Here is an 18,547-nt window from a genome sequence, read left to right as displayed (position 1 = left end):
GATTTCCCGAAGAAGTGCAAACACAATTGAGGCCTAAATTCTTTCCACGGTCCTGCTAGCGTCACATTTTAAAATACTTCGGATCTTTTCACTAAACACCCCCTCCCCTCCCCTCCCCTCTCACCATGTCTCCTTAAGACACCTTAGAACTAAAGAAACTTAATGATTGTCGTCAACTGCTTATTTTTTTTTTACACCACTCCTGGAAAAAGGTTGTTGTTTTTTTTCCCTTCAAGATTATCGATTTCAAGAGAGATCACACGACCATAAATCAATAAATCATTTCTTATCTAGTGACGTACAAAGCCCTTTTTGAAAAGGTTTTTTTTTTTTTTTGGTTGCTTCGTTGGATTTTTTTTACAAAAAAACGAACATTCCTTTGGAATGACATAAGCGGTTAAGGGCTGATTCTGTGTATCCCCAGGTATATCTGAATCCTTTATGACCTACCCGCTCCCCGCCCCCTTTTTCTCCTTACTTCCTCGATGTCACCTTGACAACCAGCAACAACAATAAGTTTGGTTGACAAAAAGCACCGCCCACCCACGCATTATGTGGATAAAGAAAATATCTCAGTAGATCTGCTTACAAAACGTAATATTATTCTATATTTAATTATAGGCCTCTTAATGTAGTCAAAATTTCTGAAAAGTCTCATTCTAAAAATATAGTTTCGGAAATTCCCCAAACTGATATAATTTTGTGAAAGAAAAAATGAATGTATTTTCATTTAGCTATGCATGTATGTAGACATACATATATTTAGACAAACAATAAATAAGCCTATTGTTCCGATACACTACGGTTCTGGTAACAATCTCATCTGCGGACAGTAATGTACTGTATCGACCTTTTTAGTCAATGGACTTGTAACAGACTTACAGATCTACTCATTTCTGGAAATGGGTCGACACGGGATGCAATGTAAACTTATTATGATCTATATAGGATACAGTTGACCATGCAGATTCTGAGTTACGTTAAGGCTAAAGAAGAGTAGTCTTTCTTGGATATTTACATTATTAATAATACTAGTATCGTGCTAGTTAGATTTGGGATATTGATGATTCGGAATTACTACTGTAAAAAATGAAATGAACTAAGTCTATGAAATATTTGAAAGGGGTTATTTTGAAAGCATGAGACGGAGGTACAGACATGTTTAAAAAAACACTTACCGCAAGTTCAAGAAGAAAGCGACGATTTCAAAAAAGAGGGTTGGTCACCTTGCCAAATGATACGTGGAAAATCCGATCGTTTTCCAGTTTTGTTTTGTTTTGTTTTTTCAAAAAAGAAAAAAATAATAATTCCAAGACGGATACACCTATAAATAGTTGTTTTGTTTTTTCTTTAGTATGTTGATAATTTTGATTTTTTTTTGTCTTGCATATATTAATATTAAAAACGAATGATTATATGGCTTCATAAATAAATATCTGTTAATGATTTACTGCGAAGAGGTATTCTGTACATGGTGTATAAGGAAATAGTTCTTGACTAGTTTAATTTATATATAAACATCCCAACATTACAGACCAAGGGTCAGTGTTTAAAACCAAGCACGAATGTTCCAGTAGGTTTTGACTATATCAAGGAAACTTCCAAAGTTGTTAGAGGTTTAAATAGTGCACTTGTTTACATCTGTTTCAAGCAAATATATTTTTTTTTATATTTTTTATAAGTATAAAATTCACACTAGAATTTTTGGGGGGAGTTGTTTTAGGGGATTTTATTTAAATTATTTTGAGGCTTTTGTGGGACTTTTTTTTTTTTTTTTTTTTGCTTTCAGGAATTAAACTATATTTGAATGATAATTTGACTTCCTACCAATGTTTTTTTTATTTTAATCCATATCTCGAAAGCTTGGTTGTGTATACTTAGATTTAATGCCAGCATTGATTATTAAACTTGACATTGTTGATTTAGAAATGTGTATTTTAAATAATTTTTTTTTTTGCTATCTAAGTGAAGATTTATTAAAGCAAAGTATGTTTAAATATGCGCAAAAAAAAGTTAATTGTAAAAAAAAAAGAAAGGAAAAGGAGAACAAGTTATTTTTAGAAAAATATTTATTTTTTTTTAAATCATTTCTACTTAAATGAAGCTAATGTTGGTCTATAATTTCTTTATTCTATTTATTTCTTGTTATGCTTATAATGGTCAATCTCCACGCTAATGAATTTGCACAATCTAGAATCACGAGTTTTACAAGCTTATATCAACTCACTCCGTCTGTCAGTCTGGTACAAATCTTGTACACGTTAGTTCTTCCGTCTGTCTGTATGGTACAAATCTTGTACACGCTACACGTTAGTTCTCCCGTCTGTCAGTCTGGTACAAATCTTGTACACGTTAGTTCTCCCGTCTGTCAGTCTGGTACAAATCTTGTACACGTTAGTTCTCCCGTCTGTCAGTCTGGTACAAATCTTGTACACGTTAGTTCTCCCGTCTATCAGTCTGGTACAAATCTTGTACACGTTAGTTCTCCCGTCTGTCAGTCTGGTACAAATCTTGTACACGTTAGTTCTCCCGTCTGTCAGTCTGGTACAAATCCTGTACACGTTAGTTCTCCCGTCTGTCAGTCTGGTACAAATCTTGTACACGTTAGTTCTCCCGTCTGTCAGTCTGGTACAAATCTTGTACACGTTAGTTCTCCCGTCTATCAGTCTGGTACAAATCATGTACACGTTAGTTCTCCCGTCTATCAGTCTGGTACAAATCTTGTACACGTTAGTTCTCCCGTCTGTCAGTCTGGTACAAATCCTGTACACGTTAGTTCTCCCGTCTGTCAGTCTGGTACAAATCCTGTACACGTTAGTTCTCCCGTCTGTCAGTCTGGTACAAATCTTGTACACGTTAGTTCTCCCGTCTGTCAGTCTGGTACAAATCCTGTACACGTTAGTTCTCCTGTCTGTCAGTCTGGTACAAATCCTGTACACGTTAGTTCTCCCGTCTGTCAGTCTGGTACAAATCTTGTACACGTTAGTTCTCCCGTCTATCAGTCTGGTACAAATCATGTACACGTTAGTTCTCCCGTCTATCAGTCTGGTACAAATCTTGTACACGTTAGTTCTCCCGTCTATCAGTCTGGTACAAATCATGTACACGTTAGTTCTCCCGTCTATCAGTCTGGTACAAATCTTGTACACGTTAGTTCTCCCGTCTATCAGTCTGGTACAAATTTTGTACACGTTAGTTCTCCCGTCTATCAGTCTGGTACAAATCTTGTACACGTTAGTTCTCCCGTCTATCAGTCTGGTATAAAATCATGTACACGTTAGTTCTCCCGTCTATCAGTCTGGTACAAATTTTGTACACGTTAGTTCTCCCGTCTATCAGTCTGGTACAAATCATGTACACGTTAGTTCTCCCGTCTATCAGTCTGGTACAAATCATGTACACGTTAGTTCTCCCGTCTATCAGTCTGGTACAAATCATGTACACGTTAGTTCTCCCGTCTATCAGTCTGGTACAAATCTTGTACACGTTAGTTCTCCCGTCTATCAGTCTGGTACAAATCTTGTACACGTTAGTTCTCCCGTCTGTCAGTCTGGTACAAATCTTGTACACGTTAGTTCTCCCGTCTGTCAGTCTGGTACAAACCTTGTACACGTTAGTTCTCCCGTCTGTCAGTCTGGTACAAATCTTGTACACGTTAGTTCTCCCGTCTGTCAGTCTGGTACAAATCTTGTACACGTTAGTTCTCCTGTCTGTCAGTCTGGTACAAATCCTGTACACGTTAGTTCTCCCGTCTGTCAGTCTGGTACAAACCTTGTACACGTTAGTTCTCCCGTCTGTCAGTCTGGTACAAATCTTGTACACGTTGGTTCTCCCGTCTGTCAGTCTGGTACAAATCTTGTACACGTTAGTTCTCCCGTCTGTCAGTCTGGTACAAATCCTGTACACGTTAGTTCTCCCGTCTGTCAGTCTGGTACAAATCCTGTACACGTTAGTTTTCCCACTTCTCCTTCTTGGATCATGTTGAAACTTTGCATAATTATTTATTGTTGAAGACAACAAAGTAATCAACAAAGAAAATATCCAATTTATTATTATTTATTAGTAATTGATTATTGTTTTATATCGAAAAGGGAGATAAATCTTGCAATAATGAGCGATATGTGCAATTCTTTCCCTTTGATAAGGTTTTTTTTTTTTAAATATTTGTATATTTTGATTGCTAATACATTTCTGTTACAAAGAGTTTAAACATTTCGCAAACTCTTTAATTGGACTTTTTCTGTCGTTGGACTGTAGAGCCCTATTCTAGAGAGACATTCCCGTCCAAAATATAACGCATGTCAAGGTGATCTTTACTAGAGAAAGCAACCTTTTTTTTTTCTTTTTTTTTTCTCCTGGCTTTTTTTTTTTTTTTCTCTCTCTCCCTAACTTTTTCTTTACACAATCTCCCTTTACATAGTGCGGTCTAGGGCTAAGTCTTACCAGTAGTCAGGGCCGGTCCTACATGTTGCGGGGCCCTATGCGAAACGGATTGCGCAGGGCCTAATTTGGGTAGTGATAAGGATAATATGTGAACATTAAGACCTAGTATTAGAAAATAAATTCGTCGTTATTTTATTCATACTTCACTAAGTACAAAATCAGTGTCAGATTAACTTTACGAGCCATCTACAGTAGATAGTAGTTGTCCAACAATAAGCCAATAAACATTCAGATTTGTCTTTTAGATTTAAAATCCACTAGCAAAATATCCCTTTTTTTTTTTTTTCCTAAGAGGTAGAGATAGATTTAGATCTATATTTGTATACCAGTGACTATTAAAGTAAATTAAGTATTTGAAATTCTTGTTTTGGTTCAAATTCGGTTTATCATTACATTTTTATTAAATGAAAGCTGACAATGTCGTTTTTTTTTTTTTTATCGCGAGTAGGATTGGCGTTTTCCATATTGAATGACACCCAGAAATGACATTTTTGTCTGATTTAAGGAGATAGGCATCAGTTTTAAGAAGATTTTAATAATTTCTGGAGATTTTCATAACTTTTTCTTATATTTTATAATTTCAGAAGAATTCCTGGAACCCTTAAATAGTAAGTTAAAATAGTTTAATTTAATAATTTACACCTAGAATTCGCATCGCGCGGGGCCTATGAAAAAGCGGGACCCACTGCGGCCGCATAGGTTGCAGTGGCATAAGACCGGCCTGCCAGTAGTCAACATTAATGTCCACTGTTTTAAAGTCCTTTCTGATTACATTTACGTAATGAATGAAATACTCAGAAAGACACAAAGATATTTCTTATTCCATACGCTAGAACAAATTCACACAAGTGCTCCTTCTTCCCTAGTGCCATTAGAGAATGGAATGGTTTGTCTGAATCAGCCAACTAGTTTGCAGTCATTGAGGTTGAGGTGGGGTATTTCAGTGATTAGAATATTTACTAAAACCATGTCAGAAATCCATGGAAATGATTGCAAAAAAAAAAAAAATTTTCAAAATAAGTGCGAAAAGAATTTTATCAGCTTCAGATAAAGTCTGAGTACAAAATAGGCTGTTAACGAATGATTTACATAATTAGAAATTATTATTAAAACAAGATTAAAATGGCGAGATAGATTTCTTATCAATAAAATTGGAAGCTTTGCTATTTCTTCTTCAAAACAATTGTTTTGAGACCTGTGCGAGTTTGCCTATGCCTAAGGCAGGCCCTGATCTAACTCTTTCTCTCCTAATTGACGATGCCAGCGTTAATTTGGCCCCTAATAAACTAAATTGATTTTGGATTTATAATCTTTCATTTGTATTCTGTAAAAAGATCATGCGTTCTCCTATAATTCAATATCAAATAGGCCTACAACATTTTCTGATAACTAACGAAAAAGTTATGGAAGTTTAATCATCATCATCATCATCAAACTCCATTTGAGTGAGGGCTTGAGAGGCTCAAATCCTCTCTTGCAAAAGCCCTGGACAGAAACCCTGCTGTCTTGCGTAGTGCATACATGTCGACATACAGGTCGAGAATTTTGGGTTTCCCAGACCTGTCGAGACGGGCAAGTTCAATCATAACAGGACAAAGAGATACAAATGAACCAAAATGAATAATACTATCAAAACCATGAAAATAATTACGGCGAAAAAGAGGTAGATCTCTAGAATTCTAGAAGGTCTAGATCTAATATAGAATTCAATGTCGGATTGACTTCAGGTATTTCTGAAAACGAAAAATTTAATTTTTAAATCAAAATATGCAAGTAGTTGTTTTTTTTCCCATAAAAATACACAATTTTTACAACTATTAACTATTACTAGTAACAAACACGAGAGGCTATTTAAAACGGGAGATTGTTATTAACTACATTTGCAACACATTTATGCTAACGGTTTTACATTTTTTGACAATTTTTTATTTTACAATTGTATTGCTAAGTTGAATATAAAAGTTCTGTCAAACTAACTATAGGCCCACATTTACAAAAAACAAATTCACTTTTTTTTTAGAGAAAAAAATCTATTGAAATCAGAAATCTCATTATCAATAATAGATTGTTCAATTTGTTTTTCAAGTAAAAGAAAACAAAAAAAAAAAGGATTCTCTTAAATCTTATTACTTTAGACAATGAAAACAATACCATGGCTTAAATATTCCTTGTCCATTGGAGGATCCTCATGAAATAAGTATAGCTTCTAATTGTTTAATCTAGATCCTAGTCGACAAGGAAAAACCTATGAACATATTTTCACATGTTTAATCAAACGCTACAACGTTAAAAGGGTACCTTTTATTTTAGATGACATTCTAACACTAAAGCATAGAGTCTAGATCAGGGATTCTCAACCTAAGGGTCGCGACCCCCTTGGGGGTCGATTGACGATTTGCCAGGGGTCGCCTAAGACCATCGAAAATATGGATTGTGAATGTCTATTCTTCTATTGCTGTGTGGGTGGGGGTCGCGGCAGAGTAGGGGATTATAATAAGGGGTCGCCGAGCAAAAAAGGTTGAGAATCGCTGGTCTAGATCTATATCCAGAACACTGCCCCCCGCCCTGCGGAGGTTTAGGTAAGTGATTCTCAACCTTTTTAGCTCTAAGATCCTACTTTTACAATTTCCCCACTATGCGGCGAGTCATAACTATAACTTTTTTTTTGTTCCTAGTAACTGATTTTGCTTATACCAGTATTGTAAAATCTTCATCCTAATTGAAATATCTGATAATGATGTGCCTTGCTAAAATCTTAAGTCTAATCACAAAACAATAAGTAATTATATTGCGTGACAATTACGTCTGTATATATTTCTGCCTAGAGGAAAATTAAATAACAAATACATGAAATTTTATCTTTATGACTTGCATTTAATAACTTTTCTATTGCTTATTCAACACAATAATGCTGTATGGTTTAGTGACAATTTGAAAAACATGGCGGATCACGGATAAAAGCCACGACCATATCAAACCACAAAGCTACAAATAGTATTGTGACAGTCTGAGCAAACAATTAAAAATTGAAAGGGAAGTTGAGCTTGTTTCTGTTTCACCAGATCAGGAATTCTCGGGTCAGTTTTCACAAGGTCACAACGACGTTAGCTGATGTTTTTCTGTTGTTGTTTTTTTTCAATACTGATAAAAACAAATTGATCTCTAAAAGATTTCACTGCAAATCCTGCAGTCTATGGCTTATTAGCGTTACACTTATAACCCTTCAATTGCAATCTCCTACCTTGACATATTCCTGTGACAGGACTGCAATAAGCAAAATATACGCTTTCCCGTTTTAATCAGCTATGACATAAGGTAGATTTCTTGGAAATAGATAAATAAATATCAAAATCGATTCTCGATCTGCCTTGAAAACATGCCATTGAAATACTAAATGCATTCATTATACTTGCTGCTTGCAAACGCGACCAAAGGTTAGAAAGAATTTCAAAGTAAGTCTGCAACCTCATTGAACAACAGTATGTGAGGGAGGCGTGGGGAGTTTCTCTTTCAGACCTTGCGATCTATGAGAGCAGATGATGTCGCCAGCACAACGAACAACTGCCTTTATTTTTCCCATACTACTGTCAGGTACACGAAATTTAAAATCCCAGTCTTCACCTGGATTTGAACCCTGGTTGTGATGGCAATGTTTAGTTTCCGAAGATTAAGTGAAATGTTTCACATGACTAAGCAAGCCCAGTTGCGACCTGCATATTTTTCCGCATCTAGTGCAGACAAAGCCGTTGTCCGCCGGCGGTCAATGTTTTCTTTCCATCTTCTGCACCTGTCTTCAATAATGGCTTTTCTTTGGGTCTCAAATGTTTGTCCCGCAGCCTTTGGTAGAGCTCTCCAACCATTTGTTGCAAAGGCCATCTGCCGCTATCTACTTTCTTCTATGCCAGTAAGGGCGAATTGGCGCCTGAGTTGATACTCCACAAAATTGAACAAGACTCCTCAGTGAGTGTCCGTTAAGGATCAAACTTGCGCCCTATTAAGATTAAAGGGAAGGATTTTACCCTGAGGCCAGGCTCTTCACCGATCACTCTGTCTGGGAGCTTTTTTCCCCTCAATTAGTTGATCATTGAATCAGATCCGTTGTTATGTGACATGGCTCCTTGAGTCCCGCCTGAGTTCTCTCAAGAACCCCGAGACCGAGCCTACCAGGGGTTCCCTCCGTTTTTCTTATCTGTACCGTCTCTATCACTCACGGTTTAGTAAAGCCTTTCATCCTTCCCACCTGCAGTGCTTGTTCGCTAGAACGTGATTTGGGAGCCCATTGCCCACGCTAACAGACGTTTCACGATAGGACCTGGAATGTAGGCCTACTCCCGAACACTACACACAGCAAGGTTCATTGACTACACACTTACATTTTGATTTTTTTTTCCACGTTCCCTAGTCTTTATGTAGTAGTGAACAAACAAGTTCTTATACCTTTTTTTTTTACTTGAAGGAGTTATGATGGAGTGCCTTGCGGTTGTCTTCTAAAATTTATCAAAGGTTACTGTGACACGTTCATTTAAATATGCTGCTATTTTTGTGGCATTCAGTTCTAAAAATTTTGTCAATGCACCAGTGTGTAAAGTCTTATCAAACTTCGATATTAAGATCGACTATGGCAGGATCATTAGCGAATTTAACAATTTTAGCTGTCATGTTTTACGCCAATAGTGTAGCGGTCCGACAGTTACGCTGGGCAGGGCACGTATCACGTACGGGGAACGAGCGTGGTATGCCAAACGCAGTCTTTTCTTTAATGAGCTGAAAGGTGGTCGACGTAACAGAGGTGCCCCGCGGAGACGCTTTTAAGACCAGCTTAGGCGCCAACTTGCCTAAACTAACATAGAAGAGAGCACCTGGTTGCAGTCGACTTCAGAACGAGACAGCTGGAGGTCACTCACAAGAGCCGCGGGATACACATTTGTGACCGAAAGAAAATCCGCTGCCGAGGACAGACGCAGACTACGAAAGCAGGGCCGTCCTACAGGTTGCGGGGCCCTATGCGAAACGGAGTGCGCGGGGCCTAATTTGGGTTGTCATAAGGATAGTAAGGGAAAAATAAGATTTTGTATTAGAAAATAAATTCGTCTTTGCATTTTATTCATTCTTTACTAAGTACAAAATCACTGTCAAATTAACTTTATGAGCCATCTACAGTAGATAGTAGTTTTCCAACAAAAAGAAGATAAACATTCAGATTTGCATTTTAGATTTAAAATCGACTAGCGAGTAGGATTGGCGTTTTCCATGTTGATTGACACCCCGAAATGACAATTTTGTCTGTTTTAAGGAGATTTATAAGATTTTAATAATCTCAGGACATTTTTCTTATATTTTTTAATTTTAGGAGAATTCCTGGAACCTTTTAATAATAAGTTAAATGGTTTAATTTAATAAATTACACCTAGAATTCGCATCGCGCGGGGCCAATGAAAGTGCGGGGCCCACTGCGGCCGCATAGGTTGCAGTGGCCTAAGACCGGCCCTGGACGAAAGAAAATCTTAATCCACCACCGGCGGTCAATGGTTATGCCTGCACTAGATGTGGCAAAATATGAAGGTCGCAACTGGAGCTTCGAGGCCATGGGCAATGCTGCATTCCTCATTCATCTTCGGACTCGAAGTCAAGCCTTATTATTAGTCTGTACAATACCGGAGGAAGTACACAACATTGTGGAGCCCCCTTACATAGTAATCTAGTTGATATTTTGCAGTTGTTGACTTAAAAAGACTGGGCAAGTTGGATTAGGAAATGTTTAATCCATTGACTATTATGGATAAATTTGAAGAGATGTTTCTTTGTCTAGCTATCAAGGGCGAAGAAAGACTCTTTTGCTTGTAATTAAATGTTAAGTTCCCCTTTCAGGCCCACAGTTAACGAAGGTGTTATGAGGTCAGCACAACGATCAACTGCCTTTACTTTTCCACGACTAATGTTAGGTACCCATTAGAGTTGGGTGAACTCAGATGTGCCAGAGGATTCCGAAAATTAAATATACCAGTCTTCACCAGGATTCCAACCCCTACCCCCCCCCCGGTTCAAAAGCAAAGCACTTAACTGCTCAGCCACTGCGTCCCTTTTGTAATAAAAGACTCCAGAAAATCGGCTAAAAAAAAGAAATGCTAAAATGTTGAAATGAAAAAGAAGACCTCTCCAGCTATTTTTAAACAATTTATTTTTTCTTAAATGAGTTATTTACACATAGGGTCATTATTTTCGGATCAGATATATTAGTGTATTGAGAATAGCTGCTAAAATGAGGGCTTCAGGTTTGAACTTCATTATATCTTCCATGTTTTTATAGATGTAGCTTTCAGATCAGCCCTAAAGAAAACACAAACCAGAAATTCTTGACTAGAGGTTTGACAATTACTGAGTCATGTGAGACAAAAAAAAACAACACCATTTGATTGAAACGTGTGCAAAAAAAAAATACTCCACAAGCTCATCTTTTACTGTCAATGGTAACATGATTGCAGTTGAGTTTGTAAATTTACAAAGTAAAATCATGTACAGGCAGTTCATTGATATTTAGTTCTGCCCTTTGAACTCAACACAAATGTTCAAGGAAATGATTGTGTTTGTCTTCAACTTTTAAAACTTTTGTAAAAGTGAAAATATCATTTTGTGTATAGCGGATGAAACATTTTTTCAGAATAAACACACAATTATATCATAAAGTGATGTTGATGTTTGTTTTATTAACAAAATGAATTACAGCGAAAGTGTTGACAGATCAAAACACAAGATTAAGAGTTGGCTACATTGAAATTTTCAACTTGTTAAAATGGTTTAGTAACCAAAAATATTCCCACCCATGTTAAATACAAACTGATAAAAATTGTTTAACTTTGCATATTATTATTATAGCTTTTATATAGCGCTACTTTCATGCTTATAGCATGCTCAGAGCGCTTTTGGTCCAATCTCATTTGTGGACCAGTGGGGGGAGGGGGTATCTAGGAGTTGGTTTTCCATGCTGCCTTTAGGCGCAACTCTGCCCAAGTCGGGTGTCGAACCTCGAGCCCCCTTCTAGGTAGCCAAGCCAAGCCAAGTTCAAGCGCACTTGGCCTCTCGACCACGCTTCCCATATGCAAAAATATCCTACACAAAGAAACTAGTCAAAAGAATGATTGGGTGTCTTAATAATGCCATTCATTGTGTATGTATCTGGATTATTTTACAAAGTATTGAGATGATTTATCAAAATATCACATTTTCCTAGTCCAAACCTTAACTATGGTTTAAGTAGCTGTTATTTCAAAACAACCCTGTGCTTGGCACTTGCTTCAAATATTAAAATCAATGATTGTGTTACGCACAATTATCAAAGACATACTAGAAGCCAGTTGTTTTGAAAACTGCATACCATTTTAAAGGCATTTAACTCCCTTTTACCCCTTAAGGTCAGATTTAAAAATAGTAACATTTGGCTAAAAGCTAGACACTTGGGCACAATAGAGCCTATTCTGTGTTAAGTTCAGTCAGACCTATTTTTAATTCTTTGAAAATGAAAGTAAAATAATTGTGATGCCAAAAAGTTTACAAATATGTTACAAATACAATTTGGCGTACAAGTTACATAAACAATTAGTGTATAATGTACATTTGTTTACATTATGAGTATCATATAATCACTTTACAAATTTAAAAAAAAAATTGCCTATAACCTGTTTAAACTTTTTTTTTTTAAAGTTTTCCAAGAAAATAATATTTAAAAATAAAAGTCTGTGTTCATTCATTTCTTCAAAGGACAGAATTTTTTTAAAATGTATTTGAGTTTCTCTTTCTCTGGAATCCATTTCTACAAGATCAACAAATAAGCTCTGAGAGTGGTGCACCTAGAATATTTAATACCTAGTGGGGTAGCTCCTTTCTTTGAGACAACAGACAATTCAGACTTCAGTTTTTCTCAAAATTTGACTTATGACACTCTTATACAACAGATTGTGCTGACAGAGCATGGACTTTCTACAGGCAGATTGATAAATCAAGATCTCAGATTAAAAAAGGTTTATATACATACTGGAGAGTACTTTGAAGTCACTCACCACCTGATGCCCCGTGTGACCAACAACCCCCTCAGACCGCTAGGTACACTTCTGGCTCAGTAGGATGTTTTATATTTACTAGTTGGACATTTCAAAGAAATAGTTTAAATTCTTGTATCAAGTTTCAGACATACATATTTGTTATTCTTTCTATGGAATGTAATAATAAAGTTGAATAAAGACCAAAACATTATAACTTAAAGATTCATAATACACTTGTGTACCAGCAAAATTGAAGTTTTCAAATATCAGTTGATTCAAACTGATTTGCATCAAAATCAAAAACTTCATCCTCTTCTTCCCTGTCATACGGCTGAGATGGATCACTGTGTCTTTGCATAGGTCCTGACCTTTCATCGTCTACAAACACATCATTCAAGTACTGGAGTGGACTCGGCAGATTGGGGTAGGCGTCATCACCACCATACATGTTCATGACCACTTCCTGTTCATCTTCTGCGTACTCTTGTTGACCCAAAGCATTCTTGTCTAAAGAGTTGTCAGATCTTTGGCTACAAAAAATAAAGAAATCAATGTTAGACAGAACTGTTAATTGTTATAATAAGACTGGTAATACTGATGGAGGGCTGACTGACACTGCAGAATGTGCTTTGTAATGTCATCATATTGGACCCAGTTCAAACCCTGCATGGTAATATGTCTTGCAGAGGGTTTAGGCTTAGGAAGTAATAGTTTTTGTGAATAAAAAGTTTGAAGATTACATGTTATGTCTATTGTCATATTGGCTGTAATGTTGATTGTGTCTGTAAAGAACTATGGTTTGTTCTTTGAGGGGCATAATTTAATGCCCCAACTGTAGATCATTTATTAAAAGTGTTTAAATATTATAAAGTACACTCAACAAAGGAGTAGAAAATTTGCTTTTATTTACAGCATTACAATGGGTTACACATACACTATAGAATACATAATCATCAATACTAAAAGTATTAAATGTGTCCTAATTAAGTATTCCAGGGCGCCTAGGCTAGATTCAATATTAGATTACTTAAGGGCATCTTGACACAACATAGCACTACCCCAAATATTCAGTACACACATAGCAAGAATAAATCTCCTTACTCTAGACATAATATCTGAAAACAATCACCAACACCCTACTCAGGCCAGGTCAGCTCTCCAAATGCCTAAACTGACCACAAGAAACCTTATTAACCCAATTAATAAAATAAACAAACACACACACAATCTCACTCAGGCCAGGTCAGCTCTCCAAATGCCTAAACTGACCACAGGAAACCTTATTAACCCAACTAATAAAATAAACAAACACAAACACACAATCTCACATCTTACGAAACCCTGCTCTTGACAGTGTCATGAAAAAAAAGATTTAACTGAAAATGTCCATCTGTGTATTCTTCTGTGTTCTTTTTCTTTAAATTTCATTTTGTTTTATAAAGAGATTAACTTTTTGTATGACAATTTAAAATTCACTCCATTTTATATTTAACAGCTTTTGGAAGTAATAAAATGTAGTAGAAAGCAAATTGAAACAGAACTAAGTTTTATGATGGCAGCATTTTTTCTTCTTAGTAAGTAAAGTCAGACTGACACTGAGTTAAGTAAAGCCAGAATGACATTGAGTTAAGTAAAGCCAGAATGACACTGAGTTAAGTAAAGCCAGAATGACATTGAGTTAAGTAAAGCCAGAATGACACTGAGTTAAGTAAAGCCAGAATGACATTGAGTTAAGTAAAGTCAGAATAACACTAAGTTAAGTAATGCCAGAATGACACTAGGTTAAGTGAAACCAGACTGACATTGATGTAAGTAAAGTCAGAATGACATTGAGTTAAGTAACGCCAGAATGACATTGAGTTAAGTAACGCCAGAATGACATTGAGTTAAGTAAAGCCAGAATGACATTGAGTTAAGTAAATCCAGAATGACATTGAGTTAAGTAAAGACAGAATGACACTGAGTTAAGTAAAGTCAGAATGACATTGAGTTAAGTAAAGCCAGAATGACATTGAGTTAAGTAAATCCAGAATGACATTGAGTTAAGTAAAGACAGAATGACACTGAGTTAAGTAAAGTCAGAATGACACTGAGTTAAGTAAAGTCAGAATAACACTGAGTTAAGTAAAGTCAGAATGACACTGAGTTAAGTAAAGCCAGAATGACACTGAGTTAAGTAAAGCCAGAATAACATTGAGTTAAGTAAAGCCAGAATGACATTGAGTTAAGTAAAGACAGACTGACATTGAGTTAAGTAAAGACAGAATGACACTGAGCTAAGTGAAACCAGACTGACATTGAGTTCACTGACACTGATATTTACCTGTAAGAATCATAATTGTGACCACTGTCTGAATCACTATCTAAGGTGGCATCATCTCTATTAAATATTGGATTGGAACTGAAAAGGAAATAATTTAAAATAAAAAAAATGATAATACTAGAGCTCTGTCCCTAGCAGCTTGTCAGCTCATGAAATCAGTCTAGAGATAGTCTCAGAAAATGAACTGCCTTGAGGTCTAATAGAAAAGCAAAAGGTTTGAGTATAAAGCAAACTTCAAGAATCAAAACTATCATTAACAAGCATCAATCAGTAAGTGGTTGTGCCACCAAAAGATTATAGGATTAAATTTAAATCTTAATGTTAAATGAAATGTAAAAACTAACATAAGTATTTGTATATTGTATATTTGTATTACTTCAAATATGTTTACAAAAAAAATGTAAGCTCTCAAAAGAAAAACAAAACAATAACATTGATTTTTCCAGAAAGAATTTGTGCAAAAACTGCTTGCCTCAGTATACACATTTAGATTAATACAATGGAAAAGCAAACATTCAGGAACATGATAAGACAAAAATAGCTGACAGGCTTTATGTTGAACAAGTAGAATCAGAATACGGGTAAAACCATCAACCACTTTAGAATGTTACATTTCTAAGCTAAAATCCAATGTCTTAGCTGTAAATTAAGTTGTAGCAAAGGCCAAAGTTCAAACTTAACATACATGTATGACTAGATGAAGCAGAAATTCTTTAAAGCATTCTTTCTATACTGGGCATGTATGACATAGATACAAATGCTTGTAAGATTACTGATGTAAATGAAAAGTGATATCATCCTCTATTAACAAGGTAGAACTAACGCTTGAAAATTGATTATGAAACTCTTAGGATTGGATACTGTCAGATTATACATAATACAGTGAGGTTGTGTTGATGTTTGAAGCTTGTTGAAACGAGAACTTTGTTAAACAAAAATGTTGACATGTAGAAAACTTGAGCAATGGACTTGTAGACAGTAATAACAATTTGAGCCAAATATAAGATCATTTGTTGTCAAAATCTAGAGATGACAAGTCTTTCTTGGCAGACACAAACTCCACAACTCAGTAACTAAATAAGAAAGAGTACCTTAATAATGAGCTGAATGGATAAATGACTTATTTCTAGTAAGGGGCCCCATTTATTTATTTAATGTGTAAATAAGACTACGACTAAGACTTCTTTGTTGATCCTAATTGGAAATTTTTTGCGATTACAATTAAAAACAAATAAAGCTCTCAGGCATCCTGTTTAAATTTAGAAGCTGATTGTTCTCATACTGTTTAATCATATGGCTAAACCCACTAGTTTGGCTTAAACTTTTAAATTAAGATTTAATCTTAACATTTTGTCCAATGTTCCATTCATGTATTTTGCCTTTAGTTTGGTCAAATGTTCAGCTAGCATGGGCCACTTTTGTAGTTGAATCAACTGTAAGTTAAATTTCTTGGACTTCACTAACCCAAACAGATGATTAAATAAAGTTAAAAGTGTCGCACATTGTTAAACCCAAGACCTTGGACTATATTTCCAACTAATCATTAGGCTTATATATCAAGCAATGATAAGCTATGAAAGAGCTGTAAAAGTCACTACAAAAGAATGGAATGAACTAAAAGAAATGGAGTAAACATTTGAAAGTAAAAATAGATTCATTTCTAATAGGCTACTTACTCTTTTAATGGATTGTCAAGACCTGGGAATTTCATTGGCTCTAGACCTAAAGAACAAAAAAAAAGGTTAATGTTATACCACTTTTCAAACTATTTGCACATAAAACTTCAAAGTTATTCAAACGCAGCAAACAGAAAGTAATAAGAATCAAACTCACCATGAACTTCTATTGTTGCTGCTTTCAATTTCCTTTTAAACCTGAAAGATGTTGAATGCCAATTATTGAATGGAAATCTGTCATATATAGAATGGTCACTAATTCATAAAGGTAAACTTTTTTTTTGAAGTCTCCCTTGCTTTCCTTCATATGAAAGAATTGTTATTTGTAAAGCAAGTTACATAATAGAAGATGTCCAAAATACAGATGGGTAATACTTTAGTGTGATAGCAGGCAAAGATTTCCAATATGGCTATTATATAGTAGGCAAAGATTTCCAATATGGCTATTATATAGTAGGCAAAGATTTCCAATATGGCTATTATATAGTAGGCAAAGATTTCCAATATGGCTATTATATAGTAGGCAAAGATTTCCAATATGGCTATTATATAGTAGGCAAAGATTTCCAATATGGCTATTATATAGTAGGCAAAGATTTCCAATATGGCTATTATATAGTAGGCAAAGATTTCCAATATGGCTATTATATAGTAGGCAAAGATTTCCAATATGGCTATTATATAGTTGGCAAAGATTTCCAATATTGTTTTTATTATACTATATATTAAATGCAAATCATCCTCTTTCTCTCTTTTTTTTAAATCTAGAAATCTAGTGTTAAAGGTTCATCAATGAAAATGTCATGGGAAGTAACTAACTGCAAGGGAGATAAGAGCTAAATCAAATCCTGCCAAAATGATTACATTACTATTCTCTAAAATATGTACAAAAAAAAAAAGTTTTATATTCTTAGAGTTGGTAGTTCAAATAAAATTCTTATGATAAAAGTCATAAATAAATAATCTGTAACTTCCAAGTATAAAATATTGTAACAAAAAATGTAACCCTATCAGATAATCAGTTAGATGAGATAATTTCAGGTTTTTTAGTGAGCCCATGAACCCACCCAGCTTCAATGGGTACCTGACAATAGTTGGGGAAAAGTAAAGGTGGTTATTCATTGTGCTGACCACATGACATTTTCATCCACCATGGTCCACAGAAACGGATGACCTTTACATCATCTGCCCGTTAGATAGCAAGGTCAGAACAGGGAGCTTAATTTTTCTATTAGAAAATCACTATAATATGTGGTAACTAGAAAGTAAACACTTATGAGACCTTTTGTTGACTGGATAACCAATGCAACCTTTTAGCAATAACACTACATGGTCTGATTTGAAACTATTAGCCTACCTTCCTATATTGTGAATGAGCATGGCCAGAGTAATAATAAAGGTCAAAGCAATGGCAGCAATAATTCCAATCAGTATGTACTGAATTCTATCAGTGTCATTAGTTTCTTTCTTCATTTTCAAAGCTTCTTCTTGTGTCTAGTAATAAGCAAAGGAATGGAAACGATTCTTAGTCTGTTAAGCTTATTTTTGAGAATAACAATATTTTTTGCAACCAACATTTATGTATGTATGTGATATCAAAGTCATATATAGATAGATAGATAGATACAGTGCTTTTTTTTGCACAGGTACAGCCTTCTGCTACCTTTTTCAATGTGAGGAAAAAATTATTACTTTTTATGTATTTTAAAGTTTATTATTTATTTATTAGTAGTTAATAGTTAGGCACCTATTTCTTTACAAAAAAAAGTACTGGATAGATATAAATGCATATGTGAATATTATGAAACAACGTTAATTAGTTCATCTCTAAAACAACAAAAAACTTATTTACATGAGCCCACTTACTTCAGTTTTGATAATTTTAAATCCCTGCAAAGTTTCAATCTTTTGTCTTTGATGGTCTAGTATTCTGTACAGGAAAAATAAAAACCATTATCATAAATAACAATTACAGTTGTAGTTTTTGCTTGGGGCTAGTAAAGCTGTCTCCTTTCCTCCATTGTAAAATATTTGATTAATGCCCTTTATTTTCAAAATGACCAATTAAT

At 35.1% G+C, this 18,547-nt stretch overlaps 1 protein-coding gene across 1 annotated transcript in view; it reads right to left on the bottom strand.

The window, feature by feature from the left end:
- Window positions 1-11,139: 11,139 nt before the first annotated feature.
- Window positions 11,140-18,547, bottom strand: part of LOC106063896 (cadherin-23-like) — a 108,960-nt gene continuing 101,552 nt past the window's right edge. Inside the window, exons 65-70 of the mRNA XM_056022159.1 lie at window positions 18,345-18,408; window positions 17,836-17,972; window positions 16,636-16,676; window positions 16,479-16,524; window positions 14,803-14,880; window positions 11,140-13,009 (exon numbers count right to left, since the gene is read on the bottom strand). Coding sequence (XP_055878134.1) covers window positions 12,739-13,009; window positions 14,803-14,880; window positions 16,479-16,524; window positions 16,636-16,676; window positions 17,836-17,972; window positions 18,345-18,408 — 637 coding nt within the window. The 3' untranslated portion in view covers window positions 11,140-12,738. The remainder of the gene's footprint in view (window positions 13,010-14,802; window positions 14,881-16,478; window positions 16,525-16,635; window positions 16,677-17,835; window positions 17,973-18,344; window positions 18,409-18,547) is intronic.

Source organism: Biomphalaria glabrata, chromosome 2, assembly GCF_947242115.1.
Source record: "Biomphalaria glabrata chromosome 2, xgBioGlab47.1, whole genome shotgun sequence".
NCBI lineage: Eukaryota > Metazoa > Mollusca > Gastropoda > Planorbidae > Biomphalaria > Biomphalaria glabrata.
This window is presented reverse-complemented; position numbering and strand designations above follow the sequence as displayed.